This window comes from Vulpes vulpes, chromosome X (assembly GCF_048418805.1).
Source record: "Vulpes vulpes isolate BD-2025 chromosome X, VulVul3, whole genome shotgun sequence".
Taxonomy (NCBI): domain Eukaryota; kingdom Metazoa; phylum Chordata; class Mammalia; order Carnivora; family Canidae; genus Vulpes; species Vulpes vulpes.
Window position 1 is genome coordinate 62,491,532 of NC_132796.1, and position 26,224 is coordinate 62,517,755.

General features: G+C 38.3%; 1 protein-coding gene and 1 pseudogene across 5 annotated transcripts in view; one reads left to right on the forward strand and one right to left on the reverse strand.

Annotated features, from left to right (window-relative positions):
* APOOL (apolipoprotein O like) overlaps window positions 1–26,224 on the forward strand; it is a 356,871-nt gene that overhangs the window by 253,381 nt on the left and 77,266 nt on the right. The window contains exon 10 of one of the 5 annotated variants that reach the window (XM_072743935.1): window positions 20,483–20,835. The exons of the other annotated variants lie outside the window; for them this stretch is intronic. Within the exon in view, the coding sequence (XP_072600036.1) occupies window positions 20,483–20,673 (191 nt within the window). The 3' untranslated portion in view covers window positions 20,674–20,835. Of the gene's footprint in view, window positions 1–20,482; window positions 20,836–26,224 lie in introns of those variants that run through there. 5 annotated transcript variants of the gene reach the window in all.
* Window positions 15,811–18,744, reverse strand: LOC112933602 (neuromodulin pseudogene; annotated as a pseudogene).

The following is a 26,224-nucleotide window of genomic DNA, read 5'->3' on the forward strand; positions in this document are numbered from 1 at the left end:
GTTTCTTTATTTCTTTTTTCCCCCATCTTCCTACCTTGATAGAAGCATGAACTCTTCTCACTGTAGCATTCCAGTTCTCTCTCTAAATCTCAGGCCAAATTCGTAGATTTTCAAGATTATTTGAAGGTTATCTATTATTTGAAGGAATTTAGTGGGGATAGCTGACTTGGGGACCCTACTCTTCCGCCATCTTGCCCCGCCTCCCCTCCAAATGGTCACTTTTCTATTTGTAGGTTTCCAGACATTCTTTTCTTACATCTCATGTTGAATTCATAGGTATTCAGACTGGTCTGATATTTATCTATTTTATTCAGGAGCCCGGATGAAAGGAGGACCCCCCCTACCCTTCTGCCATCTTGTCTTATAGACATTTGTGTTTTTGGAAGATATGAAAATATCAGGAGACAATAGTTTCTTATATTCCACATAATTCAGCAGATGTTTATTGAGTACATTTATTGAGTAATTGATTGCAGGTATTGTACAAAGTGCTAAATATAAATATATTTTTATACACGGTAATCAAACTCATAGTATAATAGGGAGAAAAAATGATGACAGTACAATGTGATCAATTCTGTAATTGAGAAATACTCACAGGGCATTATGTGATCATAAATGTGCCTAACCCAAGAGATGTTAAGAAAGGCTACCCAGAGATAAGTAAGGGTTAGTTACACAAAGATGCAGGGTAGATAATCCAGTCACAAGAATCCATGGAAAGACATGGAAGTGAGTGAATGTGCGAACCAATTTAAGAACTGTACACAATATATACATGTTTCAATGTATCTGGAATATAGGGGAAATGGAGGTAAAAAAAGATATGGTCCAATTCAAAACCTATCTAAGTCATGGTAAAGGATTTTATCCTGAAGACTGTGACAAAGGAGTGGAGAATTAGGGAAGATAACTGAAGAATTTTAAAAATAAGAGTGTCATGATCAGACTTGCATTTTAGAAATGTCACTGGTTATTTATTATACGCAGAATGGATGGGAGTGCAGGAAACATTTGGCAAGGTCAGAAACAGATAACAAATAGTAAGGCAAAATGTAATCATGACCTGAACTGACATAGTAGTAATGGGAGTGAAAAAGATATTTAAAACACAGAACTGAGAGATATGGAAAGTTATGTATGTTACATAAAAGGGAGAGTCCAGAATAAGGTCTTAGATTTCTGATTTGGGTTACTGAGTGTTTGGATTACTGATTTGGGTACTGGATATATACTGTTCACTAAGAGTGGGAGTAAGGAAGAAGGAACAGTTTTGGAGACAACAGTTTTGGCTCTCTTAAGTATAAAGGACCTGTGGGCCATGAGGGTGGAGATATATAGTAGACATTTGAATATATAGGTGTGCATCTTAGGAGAAAGATCTTGACTTTAAATATTGATTTTGGTAATATCACCAAAGATATAGTACTTAAAACTTGGGAGCAAATAACTCCAAAATGTTTATTTTTAGCTAAGGCTTTTCTTCTGGGCTTTAGACTCAGAATGAGCTTGTTTTCACTGGAAGACAAGAGGCATATAGTAGTAGATTGAGAAGAGTGGGTCGTAAAGAAATAAAAGTAATATGGTCCACACGTTTTTTAAGAAGACCGAGCATGAAAAGCTCAAGAAATAGTGTTATTTGTGGAGAATATTTAAGATCAAAGAGTTGATTGGATGTGGGATTCTGAAAGAAGAACATATTTTTATTGAAACTCGAAACAAGCAGGTAAATATGGATCTGGATCAAAATAATTTTGGCTGTGGTGTCTCAGAAAGTTGGGTGCATGTTCAGAATTGCATTTTACAAAGGTCACTATGACAACATGTGAAGATTGAATTGGAGATAGTTAAATTATTTCATAAATGTGTGAATTACTCAAGGCAGGAGAACAAAACAGGGTTTTAGCACTTAAAAAAAAGCATTGTATACCCAAAACTTTTCTAGAAATCCACACTAGCCACAGGACTGAATATAACCTCAGATTATATTGAAGCTAAGGATAATATTGAGCAGAATACAAGATCAATATACATAAATTAACTATTTTTCTATATACTAGCAAGGAAACATTTATTCTTTTAGTGATGAAACAATTCTAAAATGAAATTATATTTCTATTTACAATAGCTTCATATTGAAAAAATAATTAGAGATAAATTTAACAAAAGAAATACAAAACTACCAGTTACAAAATATTGTTGAAAAATGTAAAGAATACCTTACTAAACAGAAAGACATCCAATATTCATGGATTGAAAGACTTAATATTGTTAAGATGACCAAACCCCTCAAATTGATAGTGCAATTTCTATCAAAATGTCTTTTTTTTTTGCAGAAAAGGACATTTTGATCCTAATATATGAAATATGAAAATTCAAGGGAACCAGAATAGAAAAAGTGATCTTGAAAAAGAACAAAAAGTACTGAGACTTCTATAAAAAAAAAAAGGCTTTTTCAAAAAAAGATCGTGAAGTACTGATACAAAGATAAACATATAGATGAATGGAACAGAATTGAGAGTTCAGAAATAAATCTTCACATTAAAGTCTGTCACCAATACAATTCAGTGAGGGAAAGAATACTCTTCTCAAAAACTTTGTTGTGTCAACTGGATGTTCATATGCAAAATAATAGAATTTTATTACTTATCTCACACCACACACAATAATTAACTCAGAAAAGATCAAAGATATAAAACTAAGAGCTAAAACTATAGACCTCTTAGTAGAAGAAAACTGATATAAAACTTCGTGACTGGTTTAAAGGATAACTTATTAGATATCAGAACAAAAGCACAACTGGTAAAAGAAAAATAGATAAATTAAAAATCACAAAAATTTAAACTTTTGTGCTTCAAAGAACATCATTAAGAAAGGGAAAAAAATCCCAGAAAATTTATTAAGTCATGTCTTACAATGGACTTATACCCATAATATATAAAGAGTTCCTACAACTCAAAAATAAAGATAAATAATCTAATTAAAATGTGGCAAAGTATCTGAATAGACATTTTTCTAAAGAATATATACAAATGGTCAATTAGCACACGAAAAGTTGTTCAACATTATTAGCTATCAGGGAAATGTAAAATGAAATTCTGCTTCATACCCATTAGGATGACGATAATAGAAAAGATAGACAATAATAAGTGTCAGTGAGGATGTGGAGAAATTTAAACTCTAACACTGCTAGCAGGAATGTAAAATTATGCAGCCACTTTGTAAAACAGTCCTGAAAAAAAGGTAAACAGAGTTATCATATGAATTTCAATTCTACTTTCGTATTTACATAAAAGAATTAAAATTTTATATCCAATCAAAACCTTTACACAATTTTTACAACAGCATTATTCATAAGAGCCAAAAAGTAGAAATAACTCAAATTTCCATCAATTAATGAATAGTTAAAAAAAATGTGGTACATCCACAGAAGGGAATATTAGTTGGTAAAAAAAAAAAAAAAGAGGAAAGTAATACTGATAAATGCTACAACATGGATGACCCCTGAAAACATTGTGTTAAATGAAAACAACCAGTAACAAAGGATTACATATTATATGATTCGATTTATGTAAAAAACCTAGAACAAGCAAATCTATAGTCAGAAAGTAGGTTGATGGTTGCTTAGGGCAGAGATTGGAAGGATAGCATTTGGGGGAAATGATGAATGACTGCTAGAAGGTACACAGTTTCTTTTTTGGGGTGATGAGAATACAATTGCAGTAAGGGTTGCACAACTCTGTGAATATACTAAAAACACTGAGTTGCACACTTTTTAAAAAAGATTTTTAAACATTTTTATTTATTGAGAGAGAGAGAGAACACATGTAAGAGGGGGTGGGGAGGAGCAGAGGGAGAAGGAGAGAGAGAATTTTGGGCAGACTCCACACCCAGCATGGGGCCAAACATACACTCAATACAGGGCTTGGCATGGGGTTTGACATGGGGTTCTATCTCATGATAGTGAGATCATGATCCAGGCTGAAATCCAGAGTCAGATGCTTAAACAACTGAGCCATCCAGGTGCCCTGAAGACCAGAGTTTTAAAAGTCAACTGGATTGGCTGGGATAGGGCCCTGAGGGCTCTTCCCTACTTCTGAAAAGAGAGCAGGCAAACAACCCGGGGGGCATATGGCATGGAAACAGGGATCTGAGGAATACCTGGGGCACACATGGGAGAGGTTATTCGTACTTCTTGGAGCTTTACCGGAGAGGTAACATTCTCTGAGGTAATATGCCTGATGGAGACAGAACATAAAGACTCCTAACTCGGGGAAACGAACTAGGGGTGGTGGAAGGGGGGAGGAGGGCGGGTGTTGGAGGGGAATGGGTGACGGGCACTGAGGTGGACACTTGACAGGATGAGCACTGGGTGTTTTTCTGTATGTTGGTAAATTGAACACCAATAAAAATTAATTAAAAAAAATAAAGCAACTATCATAAGGATTTTCACTGGGATTGAGAAAAGAATGAAAGACTTCAAGGAGGCCCCTGCCACAGAGATAAAATAGCTAAAAAACAATCAGGCAGAAATGAAAAATGCAATAACTGAGATTCAAAACAGATTAGTTTTAATGCAAACAAGGATAGAAGAAGCAGAGAAATGTATAAGTGATATACAATACATAATAATGAAAATAATGAAGCTGAATATCAAAGAGAAATAAGAATTATGGAATTAGAAGATTCGAATTAGGGAACTCAGTAACTCAATCAATTGTAATAATGTTTGTATTATAAGTGTCCCTAAGAAGAAAATAGAGAGAAAGGGGGCAGAAAATTTACTTGAAAGAATAACAGCTAGAAACTTCCCTATTCTAGTAAAGGAGAAAGACATCTAGATCCACAAGGCACAGAGAATTCCCATCAAAATCAACAGAACCAGGCCCACATCAAGACATATTGTAATTGCATTTGCAAAATATAGTGATAAAGAAAAAAATCATAAATTCAGCAAGGTAAAAAAGTCCGTAGCTTACAAAGGAAGACCCATTAGGTGAGCTGAAGATCTCTCCAGAGGAACTTGGCAAGCCAGAAGAGGGTAGCATGATATATTCAACGTACTGAATGGGAAAACCACAACCAAGAATACACTATAAAGGCTGGCAGTATATATTCAGGATCCTAAAAGAGAAGAACATGCAGCCAAGAATACTTTATCCAGCAAGGCTGTCATTCAGAATAAAAGGAGAGATAAGATGCTTCCAAGATAGGCAGAAACTGAAAGAATATGTGACCACCAAACCAACTCTGAAAGAAATATTAAGGGGGACTCTGTAAAAGAAAGAGGAAACCCAAAGAAATAATCCACAAAAACAGGGACTGAGTAGGTATTATGGAGACACTAAATTCATATTTTTCAATAGTTACTCTGAACGTGAATGAGCTTAATGATCCCATCAAGATGCAGGTTTTCAGACTAGATAAAAAAGCAAGACCTATCTATTTGCTGTCTACAAGAGACTCATTTTAGACTTAAGGACACCTCCAGCCTAAAAATGAAAGGTTGGAAAGCCATTTACCATTCAAAAGGTCCTCAAAAGAAAGCAGGGGTAGCAATCTTCATATAAGATAAAGTTAAAAAAAAAAGATAAAGTTTATCCCAATGACTGTAGTAAGAGAAAAAGAGGGACAATATATCATACTTAAAGGATGGGGGACCTAACAATCATGAATATTTATGCCCCGAATGTGGGAGCTGCCAAGTATATCAATTAATAACCAAAGTAAAGACATACTTAGATAATACTACACTAATACTCGGAAACTTCAACACAGAGCTTTAGGCCAATGACAGATCTTCTAAGCACAACAACTCCAAAGAAACAAGAGCTTTAAATGATACACTGGACCAGATAGATTTCACAGATATTTAGAGAACTTTACATCCAAACGCAACTGAATACACATTCTTCTCAAGTACACATCGAACTTTCTCCAAATAGATCACATACTGGGTCACAAATCAGGACTTAACTGATACCAAAATATTGGAATTTTCCTCTGCATATTTTCAGGCCACAATGCTTTCAAACTAGAACAAAATCACAAGAAGAAATTTGGAAGAAGCTTGAACAAGTGGAGGTTAAAGAGCATCCAGCTAAAAGATGAAAGGGTCAACCAGGAAATTAGAGAAGAATTAAAAGATATCATGGAAACTAATGAACAGGAAGATACAACCATTCAAAATCTTTAGGATACAGCAAAAGCAGTCCTAAGAGGGAAATAAATCACAATACAAGCATCCCTCAAAAATATCGGAAAAAACTCAAAACACAACCTAAACTTGCACCTAAAGGAACTGGAGAAGAAACAGCAAATAAAACCTACACAAAGCAGAAAAGAGAGTTAATAAAGATTTGAGCAGAACTCAATGAAATAGACACAAGAACAGCTCTAGAACAGATCAACAAAACCAGGAGTTGGTTCTTTGAAAAAACTAATAAGGTAGATAAACCATTAGCCAGCCTTATTAAAAACAAAAGAGAAAAGACTCAATACAATCACAAATGGCAAAGGAGAGATTACAACCAAAACCAAGGAAATGCAAATGATTTTAAAAACATATTATGAGCAGCTATACGCCAATAAATTAGAAGTTCTGGAAGAAATGGACGCATATCTAGAAAACCACAAACTACAAAAACTGGAACAGGAAGAAATAGAAAACCTGAACAGGCCATTAACCAGGGAGGAAATTGAAGCAGTCATCAAAAACCTCCCAAGACACAAGAGTCCAGGGCCAGATGGCTTCCCAGGGGAATTCTATCAAATCTTTAAAGAAGAAACAAGACCTATTCTACTAAAGCTGTTCTAAAGGAAAGAAAGGGATGAAATACTTCCAAACTCGTTCTATGAGGCCAGAATCACCTTAATTCCAAAACCAGACAAAGTTGTCACCAAAAGGAGAATTAGAGACCAATATTCCTGATGAACACAGTTGCAAAAATTCTTAACAGGATACTAGCCAATAGGATCCAACAATACATTAAGAAGATTATTCACTATGACCAAGTGGGATTTATTCCCAGGATGCAAGGCTGGTTCAACACTCATAAAGCAATCAACGTGCTAGTTCATATCAACAAGAGAAAAAACAAGAACCATATGATCCTTTCTATAGAGGCAGAGAGAGCATTTGTCAAAATACAGCATCCATTCCTGATCAAAACTCTTCAGAGTGCAGGGATAGAGGGAACATTCCTCAGAATCTTAAAAGCCATCTATGAAAAGCCCACAGCACATATCATTCTCAATGGGGAAACACTGGGAGTCTTTCCTCTAAGATCAGGAACACGAAAGTTATGTTCACTGTCACCACTACTATTTAACATAGTACTACAGGTCCTAGCCTCCGCAATCAGGCAACAAAAAGAAATAAAAGGCATTCAAATTGGCAAAGAAGAAGTCAAATCTCCCTCTTTCCAGATGACATGATACTGTACATAGAAAACCCAAAAGAATCCACCCTAAGATTGCTAGAACTCATACAGCAATGCGGCACTGTGGCAGGATACAAAATCAATGCCCAGAAATCAGTGGCATTTCCATACACAATCAATGAAACTGAAGAAAGAGAAATTAAGGAGTCAATCCCATTTAAAATTGCACCCAAAATCATAAGATACCTAGGAATAAACCTAACCAAAGAGGTAAAGGATCTCGACCCTAAAAACTACACAACACTTTTGAAAGAAATTGAGGAAGACACAAAGAGATGGAAAAATATTCCAGGCTCATGGATTGGAAGAATTAATATTGTGTAAATGCTATACTACCAGGGCAATTTACACGTTCAATGCAATCCCTATCAAAATACCATGGACTTTCTTCAGAGAGTTGGAACAAATCATCTTAAGATTTGTGTGGAATCAGAAAAGACCCCGAGTAGCCAGGGGAATATTGAAAAAGAAAACCAGAGCTGGGGGCATCACAATGCCAGATATCAAGTTGTACTACAAAGCTGTGTTCATCAAGACAGTGTGGTACCTGCACAAAAACATACATATAGATCAATGGAACCGAATAGAGAATCCAGAAATGGGCCCTCAACTCTATGGTCAATTAATATTCCACAAAGCAGGAAAGACTATCGACTAGAAAAGGACAGTCTCTTCAATAAATGGTGCTGGGAAAATTGGACATCCACCTGCAGAAGAATGAAACTAGACCATTCTCTTACACCATACACAAGGATAAACTCAAAATGGATGAAACATCTAAATGTGAGACAAGATTCCATCAAAATCCTAGAGGAGAACACAGGCAACACCATTTTTGAACTCGGCATCAGTAACTTCTTGCAAGATACATCCATGAAGGCAAAGGAAACAAAAGCAAAAATGAACTATTGGGACTTCATCAAGATAAGACGCTTTTGCACAGCAAAGGAAACAGTCAACAAAACTAAAAGACAACCTACAGAATGGGAGAAGATATTTGCAAATGTATCAGACAAAGGGCTAGTTTCCAAGATCTATAAAGAACTTATTAAACTCAACACCAAAGAAACAAACAATCCAATCATGAAATGGGCAAAAGACATGAACAGAAATCTCACAGAGGAAGACATAGACATGGCCAACAAGCACATGAGAAAATGTTCTGCATCATTTGCCATCAGAGAAATACAAATCAAAACCATAATGAGATACCACCTCACACCAATGAGAATGGGGAAAATTAACAAGGCAGGAAACAACAAATGTTGGAGAGGATGGGGAGAAACGGGAACCCTCTTGCACTTTTGGTGGGAATGTGAACTGGTGCAGCCACTCTGGAAAACTGTGTGGAGGTTCCTCAAAGAGTTAGAAATAGACCTGCCCTACGACCCAGCAATTGCACTGCTGGGGATTTACCCCAAAGATACAGATGCAATGAAACGCCAGAACACCTGCACCCCGATGTTTCTAGCAGCAATGTCCACAATAGCCTAACTGTGGAAGGAGCCTCGGTGTCCATTGAAAGATGAATGGTAAAGAAGATGTGGTTTATGTATACAATGGAATATTACTCAGCCATTAGAAATGACAAATACCCACCATTTGCTTTGACGTGGATGGAACTGGAGGGTATTATGCTGAGTGAAATAAGTCAATCGGAGAAGGACAAACATTACATGGTCTCATTCTTTTGGGGAATATAAAAGATAGTGAAAGGGAATAAAGGGGAAAGGAGAAAAAATGAGTGGGAAATATCAGAAAGGGAGACAGAACATGGAAGAGTCCTAACTCTGGGAAACGAACTAGGGGTGGTGGAAGGGGAGGTGGGCGGGGCGTGGGGGTGTCTAGGTGACGGGCACTGAGGTGGACACTTGACTGGATGAGCACTGGGTTTTATTCTATATGTTGGCAAATTGAACACCAATAAAAAATAAATTTATTTTAAATAAAAGAAAGGGGATGTTGGTGCTGTTGTGCATCTTCCTGAGTACCTGCTCAGAGAGTGGTTACCTGATTTTGCCTAGATTTTTGGTTTATGGGAACACCATGCTGAAAACCCACTCCTGGGCTCACTTTGCAGCCAGCGTCACTGTTTCTATGCTTGGGAACTCTGCCACACTCAGGCACCTTCATTCTTTCTGTGACCCTGGGATTGCTGAGAGCATACTGTCCTACCTAGGATTCTGCCCTGCTTCACCACATGAGCACCTTTTAGGCAGGGATATCCCCCAGCAGAGAAGATTTTTAAAAGTTCTGATTTCTTGCTCCACTACTATATAACTTTCCATTAGTCAGCTTATGGGTTTCCCTCCCCCTGGATTTGTTGTCCAATATATTGCCTTGGATTAACCTCTCTGTACCTCTTACCTTGCAAAAAGTGGTCCACTTTTCTATTTGTAGTATTGCAGCAAATCTCTTAGAGCTCCAGATGAGTTCACAGGTGTTCATAATGACTTGAAAGCTATCTAGCTGAATTCCAGGACCAGAGGAACTAGGGTCCCCTACTCCTCAGCCATCCTCTTCTTTCTTATTATTCCCATTTTAAAATGAGGCAGTTGAGGCTCTGAGAGGGTACATAATGTAGAGCTGGTAATCAAACTCTGGAAGTAGATTTGATCAATCAAAGAAAGCATATGGATTTTATGTTATTTTTTTAAAAAGATTTTATTTATTTATTCATGACAGAGAGAGAGAGAGAAGCAGAGACATGGGCAGAGGGAGAATCAGACTCCACGCACAGAGCCTGATGTAGGGCTCAATCCTGGGACCCTGGGATCACCCCCTGAGCCAAAGTAAGATGCTCAATTGCTGAGCTACCCAGGTGTCACAGCATACGGATTTTAAAAAAGAAGTAATAATAGCACTTTTCCCTTAAACCTCAGGCAGTGATGGTGGGAGTATGAATTGAAGCAATTGTGGAAGGGATCCCTGGGTGGCTCAGCGGTTTAGCGTCTGCCTTCAGCCCAGGGCATGATCCTGGAGACCTGGGATCGAGTCCCACGTCAGGCTCCCTGTGTGGAGCCTGCTTCTCCCTCTGCCTCTCTGTTTCTCTCATGAATCAATAAATAAATATTTTAAAATATTGTGGAAAATAGCATGGAGTTTTCTCAAAAATTAAAAAATAGAAGCACCATGTGATCCAACAATTCTACCACTGAGTATTTGCCCAAATGAAATGAAAGCATTAATTCAAATGATATATGCACCCTTATGCTTATTTCAGCATTATTTACAATTATTATTTACCTATGGAAGCAACCTGTGTCCATTGATAGTTAAATGGATAAATAAGATATGACATATTACACACACACACACGCACACATGCACACACACACACACTGGACTATCAGCCATAAAAAAGAATGAGATATCATCACTTGCAACAACACGGTTAGACCTGGAAGACATTATGCCAAGTGAAATAAGTCAGACAAAGACAAATGCCATATTCTTTCACTTATATGTAGTATCTTAAAAAGTAAACAAATGAAGAGCAAACAAAAACGGAGACAGAATCATAAATACAATGAACAAACGTGAGAAGGGTGGTTAAAATAAGTGAATAGGATTAAGACGTACAAACTTCCAGTTATAAAATAAATAAGTCATGGTGATGAAAAGTACAACATAGGGAATATAGTCAAAAATATTGGAATATAGTGATGTGGTAACTACACTTGTAATGGCAGAATATAGAATCGTTGAAATACTATGATGTATGCCTGAAACTAATATAACATTGTGTGTCAACTATCCTTCAGTTTTTTTAAAAAAAGACGTAGAGACGCCTGGGTGGCTCAGTGGTTGAGCATCTGCCTTCAGCTCAGGGCATGATCCCGGAGTCCCGGGATTGAATCCCACATTGGGCTCTCTGCATGGAGTCTGCTTCTCTCTCTGCCTATGTGTCTGCCTCCCTCTTTTTGTGTCTCTCATGACTAAATAAATAAATAAAATCTTTTAAAAAAGAAGTAATGATAAAACACTTACCTTTGATAATTAGGCTCATCTCACTAAATTTTGTGTTCTCTTATTCATTGCTGACTCATAGAGGAATTTCCTTAACATGAAAGGTAATACATGAATAGTAATTATATTTATTGATCTGAACATGAGGACATGACTAAAAAAGTTTTTTAAAAGAATCTGTGTGTTTATTTTGTGTATTTTTTGCACAGATATGGCATCATATATAAGTAATACATAAGGCAGATTTCCATTTTTAATATAAGTTACATGAAGTCAGTGTTCATATAAAGATTGAAGATATATGGTGTTTCTATTAAGTGTAGTGTCAATGGAAGGAACTGTGGGTAACATGAGTCAGATTCCCTCAGGATTTAAATTACTCAACAGTTGTAAAATGTGTACCTTTGGCAAATTCACTCACTCTTTCTGGTCTACAATAATTCAGGGTATTGTTTTATAGTATTAAATAGAACCCAATGGAGATTGCTACATTTTTAATGCAGCTTCCAACAAATTCACCTAAAAGTGTGTGTGTGTGTGTGTTTATGCAAGTGTGCATATGTATATGTGTATTTTTTTCAAAACTATGAACAGGCTTTACTAATAACTTTTCATTATTTAATTTTGTAGGAGGGAGATAAGATAGTGGAGGAGCAGGAGGGCCCTAGGCTTGTCTCATCGTATAAACACAGCTAGATAACTATCAAATCATTCTAAATACCACAGAAATTAACCTGAAGATTCAAAGAACAAACTCCACAACTAAAGGGAGAAAAGAAGCCACACCAAAGAAGGTAGGAGATACAGAGACATGGTTTAGGGGATAAATGGATCATGGATACTGCAGAGTGGAGGTAGCCATGATCATGGTAGAAGGTGAGAGAGGGGAGCACATAGACGAACACACTAGGAGAACATTTCCCTGAAGCTATTGGCTGGGAAAACAAGAGGGGCTGATTTTCATGAGTTCTTGCAACAAGCAGGTCTTAAACACTGGAGTTTTTGGACTTGGCTGGAATAGAACCTTGAGTGCTCTGCCCTACTCATGAATAGAAGTCAGGCAAACAACCTGAGGACAGATGGCATGGAAACAGCAATCTGAAGAATGCCTCGGGCACAGAGAAGGGAGATTATTCACTCTTCTTGGAGCTTGTCCCTCCGAGGCAGCATTCACAGAGAGGCTTCTCCCAGGACAAAGGAGCCAGCTAGCACCATTTCCCTACTCCAACTTTCAGCATAAAAACAGAACCACCGGGATCCCTGGGTGGCACAGCGGTTTGGCGCCTGCCTTTGGCCCAGGGCGCTATCCTGGAGACCCAGGATCGAATCCCACGTCGGGCTCCCGGTGCATGGAGCCTGCTTCTCCCTCTGCCTCTCTCTCTCTCTCTCTCTCTCTCTCTGTGTGTGTGTGACTATCGCAAATAAATAAAAATTAAAAAAAAAAAAACAGAACCACCTACAAAAAGCAGCTCAGCCCTGACACTCGCTGCCTTACTTGCTTACACCAAGTCCCATACCCCTGTGCTCTGGCATAACTTCCCTTCTTGGTCAATCTTCCCTGTGTACCACTGTAGCAGGACCCTCCCTCAGAAGACCAGTACAGGCCCCTGCCAACACTATGTAGATAAAGCCTGGAGTTTTAATACTCAGCAGACTTATCTTGAATACAGCCTGGAGGGCACCACGCTGCTCTTAAACAGAAAGCAAACAAACAACCTAGAGGTAGACAGTGTGGAAACAGTGAACTGAAAAATGCCTGGGATATACAGTGGGATATATTGTGTTCTTTTCTCCCAGTGCTTCCCTGAGAGGCAGCATACATGGAGATGCCTCTCCAGGGATAAAGGAGCTGGCTGATGCCATTTCCCTCCCACCCCAACCCTTGGCATAAACACAGAGCCACCTACAATAAGCACCGCAGTGCTGACACTGACTGTCCAACCTGCTTATATCAAGTCCCACACCATTGCATTCTGACTGTACTGCCATTCTCAGTCAACTCAGTGTGGCAGACTCCTTCCTCAGAAGGCCAGCAGAAACACCTGCCCACACGACCTCTCCCAAGCAGAGAGTTCTGCAGGGCTTCTGTTCTAGTGGAAGTAGTATCAGGTCTCATTTAAAGAGCATAATGGAGGGGCACCTAGATGGCTCAGTGGTTGAGTATCTATCTGCCTTTGCCTCAGGTTGTGATCCCAGGGTTCTGGGATCGAGTCCTGATCCTGTGGGGAGTCTGCTTCTCCCTCTGTCCATGTATCTGCCTCTCTCTGTGTGTCTCTAATGAATAAATAAATAAAATATTTTAAAAAATAAAGAGCATATCGGAGTACACCTGGTTAAATCTTGCCACATTCCGGCCAAGGACAAAACACTGCCTACTGCAGGCAAAGCTAGCCTCTGCAGATGACTGGACTCTAAGGACAGAGCAGCCAAAACACAACAGGACAGCACACACAGCACACACCAGAGACACCCTGAAGCGGGAGGCCCAGGGCACTATATAATATACTCTTCATAAAATCATTACTCTCAGGAGAAAGAAACTTAATGAACTAATTAAAACACAGAAGGCAGAGATTCAGACAAAATGCCAAGACAGAGGAATTCATCTCAAATGAAACAACAAAATAAGGTCATGACCAGAAATCTAAGCAGATCAATATAAGTAACATGCCTGATGGAGAAATTAGGGCAACAATCATAAGGATACTTGCTGGGGTTGAGAAATGAATGGAATACTTCAGGGAGGCCCTTACTACAGAGATAACAGAGTTAAAAATATTCCACCAGAAAAGAAAATACAATAACTGAGCTTGGACACAGGCTTGATGCAATAAATGAACACAAGGCTGGAAAAAGCAGAGAAGTGAATACATGATATAGAAAGCAAAATAATGGGAAATAATGAAGCTGAACAAAAGAAAGAAAAAATAATTATAGAATAGGAGAATAGACTTAAGGATCTCAGTGACTCCATCAAATATAATAACATTTGTATTATAGGAATCCCAGAAGAAGAAGAAGAGAGAAAGGAGGAAGAAAATTTACTTGAGGGAATAATAGCTAAAAGTTTCCCTAATCTGGTAAAGGAAACAGACAGATCCAGAAAGTACAGAGAACTTCCATCAAAATAAACAAAACCAGGCCATTATCACGACATATTGTAATTACATTTGTAAAATATAGTGATAAAAAATCATAAAAGCATCAAGACAAAACAAGTCCCTAACTTACAAGGGAAGACCCATGAGGCTAGATGAAGATCCCTCCATAGAAACTGGGCAAGCCAGAAGAGGGTGGCATGATATATTCAATGTGCTGAACGGGAAAACTCTAAAATCAAGAATACTCTATCTAGCAAGGCCATGGTTCAAAATAGAAGGAAATATAAAGAGCTACCCAGACAAACAAAAACTAAAGGAGTTCATAAGTACTAAACCAACACTGCTACAAATATTAAAGGAGACTCTGAGTGGAAAAATGTCCAGAAACAATGACAAAAAAAAGTATTAAGATGGCATTAAATGCATATTTACCAATAATTAGTCTGAATGTAAATTGACTAAACATTCCAGTCAAAATACATAGAATTTCAGAATAGATTTTTAAAAAGACCCGAATACATGCTGCCTACAAGAAATTCATTTTATTTTTTCACTCTAATTTCACATTTGCTTTATTTGCTTTTTTTTATTTTTTTATTTTCAAAACAAACTGGGTTCTTAATTTTTTTGTTTATTCCATCATATTAAAAGGAAGAATAAAAAACTGGTTTTTTTTGTTTTTTTTTTTGTTTGTTTGTTTTTTTATTTATTATAGTCACAGAGAGAGAGAGAGAGAGGCAGAGACACAGGCGGAGGGAGAAGCAGGCTCCATGCACCGGGAGCCCGACGTGGGATTCGATCCCGGGTCTCCAGGATCGCGCCCTGGGCCAAAGGCAGGCGCCAAACCGCTGCGCCACCCAGGGATCCCTAAAAAACTGGTTTTGAATTCACTCTATATTTTAGACTCCTCAAATGAAAAAATCATTGCACACACAATTGGAACAGAGATAGGGAGGAAAATGGATTCCCACAGGGCCACATGCACCAGATTAAAAATTTTTGATATAGTTCAAGGATTTCCCCAAATGGTTGGATCATCATTACCAAAAATTCACCATAACAGCATCAAGAAACAAAAAAAAAAATGTTTAAACCACACTGTGTGACTTGGAATCTTTACTGCTTTAAAAAAAAAATTGCCACACTGACAGAAAGTGAGGTAGTGGGTAGGAGAGGACAGACTCATGAATGTGAGCAAGACAGGAAGGGAAATTTCAGAGTGGAGTTGAGAAGAGGGTGGGGAGAGACAGGATTCAGGAGAGGGGAGGGGAGGGACATGGAAAGCCATTTCTTAAAGATCAGGCATGTTCTTATTCCATCTCATGTTCTTCTCCTTTACCTTCATCCTGCCAGGCACTTTCCTTGAGTTTAATTTCACCTACAGTTTCTACCTTTTCCTCAGCTTGGCTGCTCTCCACAGCATCCACTGGAGGCTGGGCTGTTGCCTTATCAGCAGCATCTTCTGCAGTGGGGTAGTGGCAGCAACAGTGAGAGCAGCAGGCACATTGGTTTGTTTAAGCACCTCCGTGGCTGGGGTGTCTTCAGAGGACCACGAGTTGTTAGTGGAAGCTTTAGTGGCACTTTCTGTCTCAGCAGAGCTGGGCTCCTCCTCTGAGGGGACATAGCCTGGGGGACTGCCTGCTCTTTGGCAGCATCAGGGGAACTCTCCCCCCTTCTCCTCGGAAGCCAGTTTCCTCAGGCTTGGGGCTGGAGGTAGGGGCTGCATCCGTGGGAGTAGAACTTTCTTCCTCCTTCTCCATGCCGTCAGGAACAGGGGCTTCATCCTTCTGTTCGCCTCTGACTCAGCAGCTTGAGCATCACCCTTCTTCTCTCCTTTGAGCTTTTTCCTTATTATGTGTCCATGGAATTTAGCCTGAATTTTGGCCGAGGCCTTATGAGCTTTATCTTCTGGTTTGATGTCATCTTGTTCGATCTTTTGGTTCTCATTATTTTTTTTTTTACCAGTTTGGTTCTTCTCATACAGCACAACACGGTTGTATCATCCTTTGGCTTCTGCCCACCTTCTCTCCATCAAGAGATTTATTTTAGACCTAAAGATCCCTGCAGATTGAAAGTGAGGGGATGGAGAAATATTTATTATGCAAATGGACATGAAAATAAAGCCTGAGTAGTGATACTTATATCAGACAAAAATAGATTTTAGACCAAAGACTAGCAAGGGATGAAGAAGGGCACTATATCATAATAAAGGGGTCTATACCACAGGAAGATCTAACAATTGTAAATATTTTTGCACCCAACTTTGAAGCACCAACATATGTAAAACAATAATAAAATAAAGGAATTCATTGAAAATAATATAAGAATAGGGGACTTCAACACCAGAATTACATCAATGAACAGATCATCTAGGCAGAAAGTCAACAAGGAAAAAATGGTTTTGAATGACACACTGGACCAGATGAACTTAACAGATATATTCAGAACATTTCATCCTAAAGCAGCAGAATACACTTTCTTTTCTTTTCTTTTCTTTTTTTTTAAAGATTTTATTTATTTATTCATGAGAATACACAGAGAGGAGAGAGAGAGAAGCAGAGACACAGGCAGAGGGAGAAGCAGAATCCATGCAGGGAGCCTGATGTGGGACTGGATCCAGAGTCTCCAGGATCACACCCTTGGCTGCAGGTGGCGCTAAACTGCTGAGCCACCGGGGCTGCCCTACACTTTCTTTTCAAGTGCAGTTGGGACATTCTCCAGAATAGATCACATAGTAGGTCAAAAATCAGGCCTCAAAAAGTACAAAACAACTGAGATCATACCATGGATATATTCTGAGCACAATGCTATGAAACTTACAGTCAATCACAAGAAAATATTTAGAAAGATCACAAATATATGGAGGTTAAAGAACATGCTACTAAAGAATGAATAGGTCAACCAGGAAATTAAAGAAGAAATAAAAAAAATACATGGAAACAAATGAAAATGAAAACATTATGGTCCAATGACTCTTGGATGCAGCAAAAGCAGTCCTAGGAAGGAAGTATATAGTAATTCAGACCTACCTCAAGAAGCAATAAAAATCTCAAATAAATAAACCAAACCTTATACAAAGAAGGAGCTAGAAAAAGAATATAAAATTAATCCTAAAGTGAGCAGAAGTAGGGAAATAATAAAGTTTAGAACAGAAATGAATGATATAGACACTTAAAAACAAAACAAAACCTCCCAAACAGGAGAACAGATCAATGAAACCAGAAGTGGGTTCATTGAAAAAAATTAATAAAATCAATAAAATCCTAGCTAGATTTATCAAAGAGAAAGATTCAAGTTCATAGTGAAAAGTGAGAGGAGAAATAACCAACACCACAGAAATACAATTATAAGAGATTATTATGAAAAACAATATGCCAGTGAATTGGAAAACCTAGAAAACATGGGTAAATTCCCAGAAACACATAAACTACCAAAAGTGAAACAGGAAGAAATAGAAAACTTGAACAGATTAATAGCCAGCAAAGAAATGGAATCAGTCATTAAATCTCCCAATAAACAACACTCCAGGGCCAGAGCACTTCACAGGTGAATTCTAGCAAACATGTAAAGAGGAGTTAATATGTACTCTTCTTAAACTATTCCAAAAAGGAGAAACAGAAAGAAAACTTCAAAATTCATTCTATGAGGCTAGCATTACCCTGATACCAAATCCAGATAAAGACACTATAGAAAAAGAGAACTATAGGCCAATATCCCTGATGACCATGGATGCAAAAATTCTCAATAAAATACAAGCAAAATGAATCCAACAGTACATTAAAAGAATCAGTCACCACATTCAAGTGGGATTTATTCCTGGGCTGCAAGTGGTTCAGTATTCACAAATCAATCAATGTGACACACTACATAAATAAAAGAAAGGATAAGAAACATGATCTTTTCAAGGGATCCATGGATGGCTTAGCGGTTTAGCACCTGCCTTTGGCCCAGGGCATGATCCCGGAGTCATGGGATCGAGTCCCACATTGGGCTCCCTGCATGGAGCCTGCTTCTCTCTCTGCCTGTGTCTCTGGCCTCTCTCTCTATGTCTCTCATGAATAAATAAATAAAATCTTAAAAAAAGAAACATGATCTTTTCAATAGATGTAGAAAAAGCATTTGACAAAGTACACCATCCATTCATGATTAAAAACTCTCAACAATGTAAGGTTAAAGTGAACATACCTCAACATCATAAACATGATATGTGAAAAATACACAGCTAATATCATGCTCAATGGGGAAATCAGAGCTTTTCTTCTTCAGACAGTAATAAGACAAGGATATTCACTTTCACCACCATTGTTTAACATAGTACTAGAAGTCCTAGCTACAGCAATCAGAGAACACAAAAAAATAAAAGTTATACAAATTGGCAAAGACAAAGTGAAACTTTCACTATTTGCAGAGCCATGATATTCTATTTAGAAAACCTGAAAGACTCCAACACAAAAACTGCTAGATCTGATACACAGTCAGAGAAAGACAAATATCATATGATTTCACTCATATGTGGAATTTAAGAAACAAAAAAAGAAGCATATAGAAGAAAAGAGAGAGAGAGGCAAACAAAGAAACAGACTCTTAACTATAGAGAACAAACTAATGGTTACCAGAGGGGAGGTGGATGAGGGGACTGGTTAAATAGGTGACGGGGATTAAGGAGTGCACTTGTTGTGACAAGCAACCCGTTTTGTATGGAAGTGTTGAGTAACCATATTGTATACCTGAAACTAATATTATGCTGTATGTTAACTGGAATTTATTTGTTTATTTATTTATTTATTTATTTACTTTTGTTTTTTTATTTTATTTATTTTTTACTTATTTATTTTTAAAGATTTTATTTATTTTTTTCATGAGAGACATAGAGAGAGAGGCAGAGACACAGGCAGAGAGAGAAGCAGGCTCCATGCAGGGAGCCTGATGTGAGATTCGATCCTGAAACTCCAGGATCACGCCCTGGGCTGAAGGCAGGCGCTCAACCACTGAGCCACCCAGGTGTCCCTGTTGACTGGAATTTAAATAAAAACTTTAGAAAACATAAAAGTGTTTCTGAACATAAAAAAATTTAAAAACCAACCACTAAATTTCATTAGATTTGACGCTTCTGGCTAGGAATAATTTAAACATAGAATAGCAAAGTGTATTTTTAAAGGAGATTTTAAATGAATTTTTAAAGGAGATTAAGGCTCTATTATACTAGTTTTAAATGGTTCTTTGTATTTTATTTATATTTGTATTAAGTTTTTCAATATTAATTACATTACAGTTAACATTCAGTGTTATATTAGTTTCAGATGTACAATTTAATGATTCAAAACTTCTATACATTACTCAGTGCACATGATAATAACTGGACTCTTAACTGTATCTATCTGTCTATAGATATATACCTCTCATTTTTTATCCATTTCTCTTACAATTGAGATTCAGGCTGCTTCCATAATTTGGCTCCTGTAAAAAAATGCTGCAATATTCAATTCCAGAAGAAACAGAGAACCCCCCTCAAAATCAATAAAAATAGGTTAACACACCAACATATAAGAGTGAAGTTTGCAAAACTTAGAGACAAAGAGAAAATCCTAAAAGCATCTCAGGACAAGAGGTCCATAATCCACAGAGGTAGAAACATAAGGCAGGCAGCAGATCTATCCACAGAGACCTGGCAGGCCACAAAGGACAAGCATGATATATTCAGGGTACTAAATGAGAAAATCATGCAGCCAAGAATACTTTATACAACAAGACTGATACTCAGAATAGAAGGAAATATAAAGAGTTTCCAGGACAAACAGAAACTAAAAGAATTTGTGATCACTAAACCAGTCCTACAAGAAATATTAAAGGGGATCCTCAAAGAGAAGAGAGAGCCCAAAAGTAACATAGGCCAGAAAGGAACAAAGACAATATACAGAAACAGTGACTTTATAGGAAATACAATGGCACTAAATGCATTTCTTTCCATAGGTACTCTGAATGTAAATGGGCAAAATGATCCAATAAAAAGACACAAGGAATCAGAATGGATAAAAAACGAAGACTTATCCATATGTTCTTCACAAGAGACTCAAGTTAGACCCAAAGGCACCTCCAGATTGACAGTGAGGAGGTGGAGAACCATTTATCATGCTAACGGGCATCAAAGAAAGCTGGGGTAGTAATCCTTATATCAGACAACCTAGATTTTAAACCAAAGACTAATAAGAAATAAAGAAGGTCACTATATCATAATTAATGGGTCTATCCAACAAGATCTAACAATTGTAAATATTTATTGTTGGCAAATTGAATTCCAATAAAAAATATACAAAAAAAAATTATGCCCCTAACATGGAAGCAGCCAATTATATGAACCAATGTATAACAAAATTAAAGAAATACATTGATAATAATATAAAAATAATAGGGAACTTTAACACCCTGCCCACTGCAGTGGTCAACTCATCTACACAAAAGATCAACAAGGCAACATGGGCTTTGAATGACACACTGAACCAGATGGATTTCAAAGGTATATACAGAGCATTTCATCCTAAAGTAACAGAATAAACATTCTTCTCAAGTGCACATGGAACATCCTCCAGAATAAATCACATACTGGGTCACAAATCAGGTCTCCATCAGTACCAAAAGATTGGGATTATCCACTGCCTATTTTCAGACTTCAATGCTTTGAACCTTGAACTCAATCACAAGAGGAAATTTGGAAGGAACTCAAATACTTGGAGGTTAAAGCTCATCCTACTATAGAATAAATGAGCCAATCAGGAAATTAAAGAATGATTTTAAAAATTCATGGAAAAAATGAAAATGAAGACACAACTAACAGTTCAAAACCTCTGTGATGCAGCAAAGGCAATCCTAAGAGGGAAATACAGAACAATGTCAACTATTCTCAAGAAATAAGAAAGGCCTCAGGACGCCTGGGCACCTCAGAGGTTGAGCATCTGCCTTTGGCTCACGGCATAATCCCAGGGTCCCAGATCAAGCCCTGCATTGGGATCCTTGTGGGGAGCCTGCTCCTCCCTTGCCTGTGTTTCTGCATCTCTCTTGCTCTCTCTCATGAATAAATAAATACAATCTTTAAAAAAAAAGAAATAAGAAAGGTCTCAAATACACAACCTAACCTTACACCTAAAGCAGCTAGAGAAAAAAAGAGCAAATAAAGCATAAACCCAGCAGGAGAAGAGAATTAATAAATATTAGAGCAAAATCAATGAAATAGAAACCCAAAGAAAAGTAGAACAGAACAAAGAAACTAGGAACTAGTTCTTTGAAAGAATAAGACTGATAATCTCCTGGCAGACTTATCAAAAAGAAAAGAGAAAGCACTCAAATTAATTAACTCGTGAATTAAAGAGGAGATATCACAATCAACACTGAAGAAATACAAACAATTATAAGAACATGTTTTTAGGAGGGCACCTGCGTGGCTCACTCAGTTATGCATCAGCGTTCAGCTCAGGTTATGGTCTTGGGATCTGGGATCAAGCCCCAAATTGAGCTTCTTGCTTAGTGGGGAGCCTGCTTCTCATTCCCTCCCCACTCATGCTTGCACTCTCCCTCTTTCTCTCTCAAATAAATAAATAAAATCCTTCTTTTAAAAAAGAACATATTATGAGCAACAATATGGAAACAAATTAGGTAATCTAGAAAAAATGGAAGCATTCCTGGAAACATATAAACTACCAAAACTGAAACAGGAAGAAACTAAAAACCTGAATAGATTCATAATCAGCAAGCAAATTGAAGCAGTAATCAGAAAATCCCAGCAAACAAGAATCCATGACTGTATGACTTCTCAAGGGAATTGTGCCAAACATTGAAAGGACAATAATACTTACCTTCTGAACTGTTTCAAAAAACAGAAATGGAAGGACATCATCCAAACTCTTCTTATGAGGCCAGCATCACCTTAATTCCCAAACCAGACAAAGATCCCACCAAAAAGGAGAATTATAAACCAGTATCCGTGATGAACATGGATGCCAAAACTCTCACCAAGATACTAGCCAATAGGATCCAACAGTACATTAAAAGGATTATTCATCATGATGAATGGAGTTTATTCCTTGTCTACAAGCACGGTTCAACATCTTCAAATCAATCAGTATGATACACTGCATTAATAAAATAAGGTCAAGAACCATATGATCTTCTCAATAGATGCAGGACAAACATTTGGCAAAGTACAGCATCCTTTCTTGATTAAAACTCTTCACATTGTTGCAACAGAGAGAACATACCTCAATATCATAAAACCCATATACAAAAAGCCGACAGCAAATATCATTCTCAATGGGGAAAAACTGAGAACTTTTCCCCTAAGGTCAGAAATACAACAGGGATGTCCCTGTGTGTTCTAAGCCTGTCAGTGCATTTCCAAGTCTCCAGTTCTTCAAGCTGCTAACTGTGATTGCAGAATCTCACCACTGTTGTTCAACATAGTACTAGAAGTCCTAGCCTCAGCAGTCAGACAACACTGAGGGGGGCACTTGACGGGTTGAGCACTGGGTGTTATACTATATGTAATCAAATCGAACTCCAATAAAAGATATACAAAAAAATAAATTATGAAAGGAAAAAAAGATTATCAAACAAGAAAAAAAAGACTTAATCAGAAAAAAAAAAAGAAAAGAAGTCATCTAAATCAGAAAGAAGTCAAACTCTCACTCCTCACAGATAACATGATACACTATGTGAAAAACCCAAAGGGATGCCTGGGTAGCTCAACGGTTGAGTGTCTGCCTTTGGCCCAGGGCAAGATCCAGTCTTGAGTCCCACATCAGGCTCCTTGCAAGGAGCCTGCTTCTCCCTCGGCCTGTGTCTCTGCCTCTCTCTGTGTGTCTCTCAGGAACAAATAAATAAAATCTTTAAAAAAGTGAAAAACCCAAAGATTCCACCCCAAATTTGCTAGAAGTCATACAGGAATTCAGCAATGTGGCAGGATACAAAATCAATGCACAGAAATCAGTGGCATTTCTATACAATAAAAATGAGACAGAAGAAATAGAGATTAAAGAATAAATCCCATTTACAATTGCATCAAAATTTGTAAGATAACTAGGAATAAATCTAACCAAAGAGGCAAAGTATCTGTACTCAGAAAATTATACAACACTCATGAAAGTAATTGAGAAAGACACAAAAAAATGGAAAAATGTTCATACTCATGGATTGGAAGAACAAATGCTGATAAAATGTCAGAGTAATACATATATTCAGTGCAATCCTTATCAAAATAACATCAACATTTTTTTCACAGAGCTGGGACAAATAATTCTAAAATTTTTATGGAAGTAGAAAACATTATGAATAGGCAAAGGAAATTTGAAAAAGAATACCAAAGCTGGCGGCATCACAATCCTGGACTTCAAGCTGTATTACAAAGTGGTAATCATCAAGAGAGCATCACACTGGCACAAAAAAAGACACATATAGATCAATGAAATAGAATAGAAAACCCAGAAATGGGCCCTCAACTCTATGGTCAACTAATCTTTGATAAAGCAGGAAAGAATATTCAATGGAAAAAAGAACAACCTCTTCAACAAATGGTGTTGAGAAAATTGGACAGCCACATGCAGAAGAATAAAACTGGACCATTTTCTTACATCATACACAAAAATACACTCAAAATGGATGAAAGATCTAAATGCGACACCCAAATCCATCAAACAGAGAAAAACACGGGCAACAACCTCTTTGACCTTCTGCAGCTATTTCTTGCTAGAAAGGTCTCCAAAGGCAAGGGAAACAAAGACAAAATTGAACTATTGGGCCTTCATAAAGATAAAAAGCTTTTGCACAGCAAAGGAAAGCATAGACAAAACCAAAAGATAACCTAAAGAATGAAAGGAAATATTTGCAAATGACTTATCAGATAAAGGGTTAGTATCCAAAGTCTATAAAGAACTTATCAGAGGCGGGGCAAGATGGTGGAAGAGTAGGGTCCCCAAGTCACCTGTCCCCACCAACTTACCTAAATAACTTTCAAATCATCCTGAAAAACTATGAATTTGGTTTGAGATTTATTTTTTAAAGAATTTCTTTCTTTTTTAAAAAATTTTATTTATTTATTCATGATAGACATAGACATAGAGAGAGAGAGAGAGAGAGAGAGAGAGAAGCAGGCTCCATGCAGGGAGCCCTACACAGGACTCTATCCCAGGAATACAGGATCACGCCCTGGGCCAAAGGCAGGCGCTAAACCACTGTGCCACCCAGGGATCCCCTGGCCTGAGATTTAAAGAGAGAACAGCTGGAATGCTACAGTGAGAAGAGTTCGGGTTCTATCAAGGTAGGAAGACGGAAAAAAATAAAGAAATAAAAAAGCATACAAGGAGGAGGGGCCCCGAGAGGAGCCCACTAAGGCCTACCAGGTGAGTGCCCCCAGGACAGGAAGCCCAGTCCTGGAGAAGGAGGAGCTTTTCCAATCTTCCTAGATGGAAAGGCGCTCCCAGGGAGCTTGGGCAGGATCCCAGGAGGGGCGGGGATGCCCTCAGGCTCCCAGGGACACTAACAGGGACCTGCACCCCGGGGAGAGTGCTCCACACACTGCAGGCCAAGCTTCCTAAAGGGCTGGAGCCCGTGGCCAGCGCGTTTTCAGGAGCAGCTTGCATGACCAATGAGGCAGCTGCTCTGCACGAGGAGGGGGCTGTGTGGCCCTGGGAGCATGATTCCAGTGGTGCAGGCCCCAGGGCCAAGGGCAATTGGGGGACACAGTCCAAGATCCGGCACTTCCCCTGGGACAGGCGGAGGCCGAGAGGGCCCAGGATAGTGAGGACACTCCAGCCTCCGGGCGGCCCTGAGCTGTGCAGATCGGCGCCCCCCATCCCCAGAGCATCAAGGTTCCCTGCCAACTGGGAGATGCAGTAGTTAAAGCAGAAGCTGATACCAGAGTTGGAGAGCTGGCCGCCTCCACTGTGGTTGTTCCTCCTGGTGTCACCTTGTACCTGGGACTGAGCAGGGGCCTCACAGGATACACAGTTCCCAACGAGCCGTGCACCTGGCAGGGGGCTGGGAAGCTCTGCCAGATGCACACACCTGAGAATCAGCACAGCAGGCCCCTCCCCCCAAGAGACCATGTGGAAGGACAGGAGAATAGCAAGTTATTGACAAAGCAGCACTTGAAAGTTCCAAGGAAAGTCGAGAGATTTACAGTATATAGAATGAGAGGATACTCCCCCTTATTTTTGGGTTCTGTTTGCTTCCCCCACCTTTTTTTTTCCCTCTATTTTTCCCCCTTTTCCAGTAAACCTGTTTATAGCCACTCTGCACAGAGAAAAATGACTGGAAGGAAAACCACACCACAAAAGATTCAGAAACAGTCTTCTCTCCCACAGAGTTACAAAATTTGGATTACAATTCAATGTCAGAAAGCAAATTCAGAAGCACTATTATAAAGCTACTGGTGGCTCTAGAAAAAAGCATAAAGGACTCAAGAGACTCCATGACTGCAGAATTTAGATCTAGTCACGCAGAAATTAAAAATCAATTGAATGAGATGCAATCCAAACTGGAGGTCCTAAAGAGGGTTAACGAGGTGGAAGAATGAGTGACAAAGAAGACGAGTTGATGGCAAAGAAGGAAGCTGAGGAAAAAAGAGAAAAAACAATTAAAAGATCATGAGGATAGGTTAAGGGAAATAAATGACACACTCAAAAGAAAACATCTACATTTCATTGGGGTTCTTGAGGGTGATGAAAG